The sequence below is a fragment of the Tachysurus fulvidraco genome, chromosome 24 (assembly GCF_022655615.1).
Source record: "Tachysurus fulvidraco isolate hzauxx_2018 chromosome 24, HZAU_PFXX_2.0, whole genome shotgun sequence".
NCBI classification, from domain to species: Eukaryota; Metazoa; Chordata; class Actinopteri; order Siluriformes; family Bagridae; genus Tachysurus; species Tachysurus fulvidraco.
In genome coordinates, this window is record NC_062541.1 from 12057061 (window position 1) to 12066371 (window position 9311).

Below are 9311 nucleotides of genomic sequence, written 5' to 3' on the forward strand. Positions count from 1 at the left end.
TTGTGAATTTGAGTCCCATGTCCACCAAGTTGCCATTGCTGGGCCCCTGAGCAAGCACCTTAATGCTCAGTTGTATAAAATGAGATAAAAATGTAAGCCACTTTGGATAAGTGCATCTGCTAAATGCTGTAAATGTACAAATATATGTAAACATCAGTACTGAAGACAACAGGAAAATAAAACCAGCCTCCTTATTATTTTCTATTTGCATGTTTTGATACCAGTTCTCAATAGACCCCTAACCTGTGTTATCTTTGGTGAATTCAAAACTGACATATGACACATTATTATTATTATTATTATTATTATTATTAGTAGTAGTAGTAGTAGTAGTAGTAGTAGTAGTAGTAGTAGTAATATTAAAATATTATTACAGTTGTAATGACAATATTTCTTTGTTTTGAGAAGACCTACAGCATTCTTACAAATGTTAATAAAATTAAACATCATGATTAGGTCTAATTTCATAAAATGAATGCATTTAACCCTTAAGTCATTCATAGTTTAAAATACAATAGTAAGATATGATATAATGACAAACTTGTTCTTGTTTTGAGAATTGCAGCCTTTTACAATAAACATGATTCCACCAATGATGTTAAAATGCATTCTCCCCAGAAAACTCATTAAAATTCAGGAGTTTAAAAAAAAAGACGCGATTCAAAATTAATTATTTTTTGTATTGATACTGACAGCCAGTGCAACAAGTGTCATATAATTCCTCCATATTGTCCTAGTGGATTTTATTTATAATGTATTATTGTCCTAGTGTTGTTCATCATAGCCTCATAGAACCATACAATGATCCAAATGCTCAGTGTGTAAATATTAGATTTACTATCAGTTTTTTTTTTTATTATTATTTTCCCTCACATTCTACATATTTCTAGGAAGCAATGTATGTAGTAAAACGCTGTGAAAATTGCAGTGTTCAACTGACTGCTTTTAAACACTACGGGGCGGTTTCCCAGACAGGGATTAAATAAAGTCAGAAGTAGCCTAATTCTTCTTAAATTAATTCAGAATTTAAAAAAGGCTTTTTGAGACACTACTTAAGTTGAGATTAAATAGTTGTAGACCAGATTGTGACAGACTAAGCTAAATTAGGACTAACAGGCTACTCTTTGTGAAGCCTGATTTTATTAATGACTAGCGCATAGTGATTACCTGAGGACACTTCAAAAACCAGGGATGGGATCTTAAAACATATTAGCCTTGTGTGGAATAAATCATCAAACCAAACAATGGACAAAGGTAAAAGGAAACGTTCAAAAAATTTCTGTGAATTTGAAAAACATTTATTGAAGCACATTGTGTCAAACCACCCAATTATTGAGAAGAAACAGCATGATTCATCGACAGAAAGCAAGAAAAAGAATGCCTGGCATAAAATTTGCACTGAATTTAACTCAAATGAAAAAGGACAGTAAAAAATATAAAAATTCAATTAAAGAAGACAAATGCTGCTGCTCGTAGGGAGCATTTCAAGACTGGTGGTGGACCCCCGGTAAGACCAGAGACAGATGACATGGGAGACTTGTTGAGTGCCCTCATCGATAGCCAGCAACCCCTGGAAGGTATCCCAGATGATGACCATATGGACAGTTCAGATGGGGCACCTGTCCAATCTTCATTTGGTAGGCAACATGTGCCATCCTCAGACTTCAGTGAATATGTAATGATGTCTGTCATCTTATATAAGATGATACATCTTATATCTCCAAAACAAAAATAAGCAAAGAACTCAACTCAAGTATTGTTCTCTGATGCATCATCGATAAAATGTTTTTCAGATGACCACATAAGCTTGGAGGGCCCGAGAGAGGGGTACATGTCAGCCCACTACATCTGAGGCAGCCAGAAGGGAAGCTGGTGTCGCTAATCTGGGCTGAAAGACCAAGAGACAGACAATATATGAGAAACTGGCCATGGACTATCATGAGCACTGGCCACCCATGTTGTTTAATGTAATTGTAAAGCACTGCTGCAGCAATTATCACAATACAGCATCTTCTTGGTTCAAAGCGCAGTGTGAACGCTTGGTTCAATGCGCTTGGTTCAATGCGCTTGGTTCAATGCGCTCCACTTTACTGTACCTCTAGTGCGGATGTGTGCTTGGTTGTAACTCTGTTACTCTGGTGTGACTGCATGAAGATAGGGGGTGAACAAGAAGTTGTTCTGTGCATACCCACTGTCACCAAGTATAATTCCACTATGATGTCCTCCTTCAAAATGAGCATACAAAGAGGAGTTTTGGAAAATCCTTGAGTCATGAGTTGCACCTTTCCGGTGTGCAACAATGTTGGAGAACCGCATAGTTGGAGTGCACACACCTTGCACATTTATTGAGAACCAGTTTTTACGATTCCTGTACTCTTCAGCATCTGGTGTAGAGGGACGCTTTATGGGAATATGACACCCATAAATGCAGCCAATGACTCCAGGGAAATTGTCATATTCATAGAACTGCACCTTGTAGATGGCTTGGGTAGCAGCATCAGGGAACTTGATGTAGTCATCTTTTAGTTTACATATAGCATTGCAGACTTTGTGGACTATTTTGCACACTGTTGGTTCACTCACACCACACAAATCTCCTGTTTCACGATGGAATGTTCCACATGCCAAAAACCTCAAGGTAATCAGAATTTGTAAGGAAGGAGGGATAGGCCTTCCCCTTAAAGAGTGAGATGAAAGCCTTGGTTCAAGCAAAATAATTATGTCAGCTACTTTTTGTTTGTACATATGAAAACGGTCACGAAAGTGAATTTCATCAAACTCATTCAGTTGGTTGCTCCTGTCTATAATTGCCCACCAATCTGGTCTTGGTGGTACCCTTGATGTCAACGAGTCATTCTACGAAACGGGTGCCATTTGGGTCCGCAACATTTGATGAGATGCATAAGGCACAAAAATGTCCCAAAATGTGCTTACAAAGCTTAAAGTTATTCATTGAAGTGTTCTTGTTAACATGATATATAATAAAAACACTATTCTTTAAGAATAACATACTATTTTTAATAATTTTGCATTAGTACATAGCCATTTTCACATGTCCATGTTGACCAACATGACATTTGCATCCAAAATATCACCAAATTAGTTATGTATTTTTAAAAAAAAGATATTATTTTCAGAATTATATTTGTGTCCATTTTCACATAAGATATATTTTATTCAAAATAAACCTTATTTTTTTGTAAATATTTTATGATTTGTGTGCGTCCTTCAATTTGATTTACCACCCCGTCACACTAACTTGTTTTATCAATAAATAATGTACTGTTGCATTAAATGGCATCACAAAGCAGAAGTGACATCATTGGAGCCTTGTTGCCACCAAGAACAAAAACAGGCAAGTACTGACATTCCTCTACATTCTTTATTTGTTGATTTTTCATGTTAGGCAGCTTCCGTCAAGCTCAAACCAACCACCCCGTCACGCAAGATAGAGAGGGAAAACTAATTTTTATATATTTTTTAACATTATTAATGCAAATAAAATTATATTTCAGATAGAATGCATGTATGCTAGGTGAGGAACTTGACCACATGGGAGACATGCGGCCATTTTGGTATGATATTTACCACCCCGTCACATACCACCCCGTCATGTTTTATTGTAACGGGGTGGTAAGGAAAGTGACGGGGTGGATCTGCTTCCCATTTGAATGTGAAGATGTGTGAAATCAAGGATTCTGATATAGGTTAATATTTTGTATCTGTTAACCCTGTTTTGTTTATTCATTCACTCACTATGTCACACAATCACTATGTCACACAACCACTATGTCACATAACCACTATGTCACACAATCACTATGTCACACAACCACTATGTCACACAATCACTATGTCACTCAATCACTCTCTCTTTCACTCACTATGTCACTCACTCACTATGTCACCCACTCACTATGTCACTCACTCACTCACCCACTCACCCACCCACTCACTCACTCACTCACTCACTCACTCACTCGATCACTCACCCACTCACTATCTGTGTTTAATGAAGAATGTTACATTTGATAACATTTGCAGATAGATCTATCTCCATAATGGCTCCATTAAGTGCTGCTGAGAGACATCGGCGATGCCGTGCACGTCGGGATGCTGATCCTGAGAGGAAGCAAAAATATCTAAAGAGTGAGCGTCAGAGATGGAGATGGGACGTAGAGCAAGGAAAAAAGAAGAAGATTAGTGATCTATGTGAAAGAGGCAAGCGTCAGCTGCATAAAAAGTGGAGGAAGCAGAACAAGAAGATAAAAGAGAAAGCAAGACGAGGTCTAAAGGGTGGAACGAGGAACTTTTTTGAGGCAAGCCATGGCAAGGGGGCCCCTGACGGTGTTGGGGGAACCTTGAAAAGAACAGCGGACAAGCTGGTGACCAACGGCCGCAACATACCCGATGCCCATGAGCTATATAAGGCCCTAACTGAAATATCTACAACTGTTAAGTTGTTTTATGTATCATCTGAAGCTGTTGAGCAGGCAATGGAAAAGATGAAAGGCAAGATTCCACCAGTGCCATCCACAATGAAAACCTACCAAGTGGTCACATCCACTCCAGGAGAAATCCTTTACTGGGAAATAAGTTGCATGTGCTCCACGCAAAAGCAGCTGAGATGTCAATGCTTTACTTTTAACATGACAGCCCAAAAGGTGTCAACAGAAGCAATTGCTTGGGAAAGTGGAGATCTCATTGGGAAGTGGTGCATGCTTAAATATGACAATGACCTTTATCCTGGGATCATCATGGACAACAACAGGTTCTTCTGGCCTCCAAAAGATGACTTGATGTGGTATCTCTTCGATGATGTGCTTGTTAAAAATGTATGTAAAAGAAAATAAATTTTACATAAATTAATGTTGAATGATGTTCTTGTTGTGTGGACTAATCAAATAAATGTAACTTTATTTGTATTTTTTAAGTGTATTCGTTTTTTAAGTACAAACAATGAGGCCATTGAAATGTCAAATTCATATTTCAAGATTAAAAAACTAAGAATAATGATTTTAATTAAATTACAGACTTTCTATTGATGGTTTCCAAAAAAGGGACATTTTACTATTAGGAAAACATTAGATTTTAAAAATATATTTCTTGCTTTACTACTCTTATGGCATACATATTGTCCGTGACGGGGTGGTAAAAAAAGACTCCCTTGCCAGAATAAAATTGATAATATTATTAAGGATTTTGTGCCTGAGGTGGGAAAATATGTTTTTTGGAGGATTAACATAATATTTAAAGTTGTAAGTTAAAAAAAAAAAAAAAAAAAAAAAAGTTTGTTCTTAATGAAAATGTGGACAATTGCAAAGTGGAAATGGCACCCGTTTCGTAGAATGACCCCAACCTGAAGGCCAAAAATCAGTTAATCTGAAGTTAAACCTGCCTCTGGCCAGGTTTAAATTATGCCATCACTTAAACCTAGACTACCTCTGATCGTTCTTTAGGAAATCTGACTTTATAGTTTAAGACTAAGGAAAGTCTGAGACTATTTTAAACCATGTCTGAGAAATGCTTTTTCAGTTAATCCAGTTTAAATGTGCATTTAATTCTAAGATTAGTGTTAATCCCTGTCTGGGAAATCGCCTCTATATGTTATACCGGAACGACATTTCGCAAACACTGTGTTTCGTACGGCTTATTTTTAGGTGAACACGCTGTTATAAATATTCGTCGCCGGAAGCGTTACGTCCTCTTCTAGCGATCCAACATGGCGGTGAGTGCATACGAAACATTTACGAAAATGGTGTACAGCTGAAATCTGAAAACATCGCGTTGTGTCCGTGGTTTATTTGGGACGTCTTCGATAAACGGAGCTGAGTTTTATCAGAACTATGAAAATAGGATGGTATTTTGTACGCAGGTGTTGTCATGGTGACGATAAATTAATATTTAGCAGTTAGCTTAGCGGCTAATTAGCTAGCTAGCTAGTACTCCAGGTGAACGAGTGGCACGAGCTGAAAACTGGGGCTCAATGCAGATTGTTCGTATCGGCGAAAATGGTACAGTACTCCGCAGTTATTCACTTGTAAACCGATTAGTTTCCAGAGTTTTCTGTGATCTAAAAAGTGACCTGTTTGAGTGAGAAACCTTACATGCTGAGGCTGGTCTCACTCATGGACATGTCCATGCTTGGCTTGGGGGAGATACAGGGACTTAAATTCTTGTTTAGAAATGTAATAATACCAACCATTAGTAATTGTTCCTGATTATTTTATTATAGGTTTTTCTTTCCAGTCCTGTTTATGCTGAGTATATTATTAAGTACTGCGAGAAAGACAGTTGCTATAGTGTAAAGAATGTAAAGCAGCATGTGGATACTGAGATAAAACTGTCAGATTAACCTTGTTTGATTCATATGCAGGACCAGGGTGAGAAGAAGGAGAACCCCATGAGGGAGCTGCGCATTCGCAAACTGTGCCTGAACATCTGTGTAGGTGAGAGTGGTGACAGGCTGACCCGTGCTGCCAAGGTGCTGGAGCAGCTCACAGGCCAAACTCCTGTTTTCTCCAAAGGTAAACACATTAATCTGGTTTATTAATGACCTTACCAGAACATCACATTTTATGGGTGTGTTGTACTGTTTTGCACAATACATTACAATACCTCATGCAACTGCTGCTATAATACTGTGCTCAGTCCAGTATTTCTACACATGAAACATTGATTGAACATAGAGTATTTTTGCTGGCCGGTGCTGTTTTTATTTATTTTTTAGTTGTCTTGTGTGTGGTGTTTTGTTTTTGTCCTGCACTGTCTTTCTGTCTTGTTTGTATTGTCTTGCACTGTTTGCACCAGGTTGCACAGCTGCACTTTACGTGGCTAAGACTTACTAAGTCCTTAGCCCTGTCTTTGTTTTATGTAGCACCATGATCCTGGAGAAACACTCATTTCGCTGTGTACTGCAACAGCTATATATGGTTGAAATGACAAAAGCTGCTTGACTCTATATGTAAAACAATTTCTTTTCCTCTAGCCCGCTACACTGTTAGATCCTTCGGTATCCGTAGGAATGAAAAGATTGCGGTCCACTGCACTGTTCGTGGTGCCAAGGCTGAAGAGATCCTGGAGAAGGGATTGAAGGTGAGCATGTTTGTCTTGTCTTTCCATTTAAGAAAACAAGAATATTTGATTTGGTTCTGTACCTGATTTGCCTGTTAATGTGGTATAGATGTATGATATTTTATTAATGACGCACATTGGTCAGATTTACCCAGCATTCCTGTCATGAGTCTATTGTGTTCTACCCTCTTAATTGGACTTAAAATTTAGTCATAAATTCATTAGTGACTTACAAGATGATAAAATATATTTCTGGAGCCAATCGATGTATATTATCAATTTTACAATATTGCTGTTTGCAAATATTTTCTTTGGGCTGGCACAACTCATGGACTGAATATACAGATTTTTTTTCCTGATCTGTAGCATAGTTCACTCAACGCTGTTAATAAAAATTTAGTTAAATGTGTAGTGGAATGCTGAAATAAAAAGGGGTTTTCCTAAATATTTGCTAAATAGCTTGGTGGGTTTATTGGTTGCTTGCATTGTCATGTATTGCAGAGAGGGATGACAGAATTTCAACTACATGTCAACCAAATAAAGTCTTAAACACTTTCTAGAACAGTATGTGAGCATGATGTCATTAAATTTGGTTGACTTGATTCTAATTTCCAGCACCTTTTATTGAGGACTTTCCAGTAGATCTAGGGATCTAATAATGCAATAATATAGCACTATTATTAATAGTGAATAATGAACCCTTATCACGTTTTTCTCCCTTCTTGATCCAAAAGTGCAGTGCACTTACTCAAGCATACTCTATTAGTCCAGTTCCTGCAAATATGTCAGTAACAGTACAAAACAATGGTTGAGGCTAATTTATCGGCTATTTACCATATCTTGATCCAACAAGCTTTGCTTTAATGACCACTTGCTCTTGCCTGAGGGTAAACCACTACCAAGGATTCAATAGGGGGCAACAAACACTGGCTTATAGGATCAGCTACAGAACATGTTTTCAAAGAGCATGAATTTCATAGCAGCAAGAGCCATTTAAAAAACAAAAAAAACCTTTTATAAATAATTGAATAAATGGTTTGCTAACTATACTAAACAACCCTCCTTAACCATACTATGCACTGCTGATGCTGTAAAGGAAGAGATTTGTCACACTAATCAACCCCTTTTCAGTTCTTTAAGGACCATAGTTTGCGTTTTTCAGTTCCTTTGTTTTATATGTCCATCCATTTAGGTGTTCATAATGCAGCTTTTAGACACATGACCATGTTTTATACTTAATGTATTTGATTGTCTATTGTGGCTCATTACCCAACAACAGTTTGACATGATTTAAATAACAGCTGGTGAGCTGATCGTCCTTTCATTGCTTGCTGTATCCAGGTGCGTGAGTACGAGTTAAGGAAGAATAACTTCTCAGACAGTGGAAACTTTGGCTTTGGCATCCAGGAGCACATTGATCTGGGCATCAAGTATGATCCCAGCATTGGCATTTATGGCTTGGATTTCTACGTGGTGAGCTGGGTTTTTTCTTTCACCCTCAGTTCAAAATATAAAGGGAATTTTTTCATTTGAAGCACCCTGAATAACATTCCCATGTTCTGAAATGTTATGTTCCGATTTGCAGCTCTGCTCTTGATGGACTTGTCCTTTGTAATTGCAGGTCCTGGGCAGACCCGGCTTCAGCATCGCTGATAAGAAAAGAAAAAGGGGACGCATTGGCTTCAAGCACCGCATCCGCAAGGAGGAAGCTATGCGCTGGTTTCAGCAAAAGGTACTGTTTGGGAGTTTTTGTTGTTTTCTTACATAAGATTGGGGAAAGAATTTTTTCTGTAAAGTAATTTGTAAATACGAGTTGTCACTACAGGACAGTTATGTTTAATGGGAGGTCTTGTGTATTGTTTTCATTGTCAGTGCTTATCCAACTTTTCTTTTGGTCCTTGTCTTTCAGTATGATGGCGTTATTCTCCCTGGCAAGTAGACGACTACCATTTTGTTTAACAAATAAATAAAATAAAAACCCCAATACTTGCCTCCCGTGTTATTTTTATTTTATTTTTTTAATTAATGTGATTTTTACAAACTGGTTTAGTTTGTGTGCTGAAACCTACAAACATTTTGTTGTGCCTGTAATTCTCTTCAAATATTTAGTATTTGTAGCTGCTGCTGTTTTTATATTTTTGTTTAATAATCAGTAGCCATTGGTTACCTTAAAAAGCTTATTCTGGTGGATGAACACCCCACCCTTTGCCTACATTATCTGACGTGTTCAAAAGTAT

General features: G+C 37.5%; 1 protein-coding gene across 3 annotated transcripts; it reads left to right on the forward strand.

Moving 5' to 3' along the window:
• Positions 1 to 5606: 5606 nt before the first annotated feature.
• On the forward strand, positions 5607 to 9058 carry rpl11 (ribosomal protein L11). 3 transcript variants are annotated; one of them, XM_027175520.2, is made up of 6 exons: positions 5607 to 5728; positions 6377 to 6527; positions 6989 to 7095; positions 8416 to 8547; positions 8696 to 8806; positions 8984 to 9058. In XM_027175520.2, the coding sequence occupies exons 1-6, from the start codon at positions 5723 to 5725 to the stop codon at positions 9011 to 9013; spliced, it is 537 nt and encodes a 178-aa protein (XP_027031321.1). In that variant the 5' UTR covers positions 5607 to 5722; the 3' UTR covers positions 9014 to 9058. The 3 variants fall into 3 exon arrangements, with proteins under 3 accessions (XP_027031321.1, XP_027031322.1, XP_047664224.1); XM_027175521.2 differs by lacking the exon at positions 5607 to 5728 and adding an exon at positions 5991 to 6014; XM_047808268.1 differs by lacking the exon at positions 5607 to 5728 and adding an exon at positions 6114 to 6188.
• The last annotated feature ends 253 nt before the right edge of the window (positions 9059 to 9311 follow it).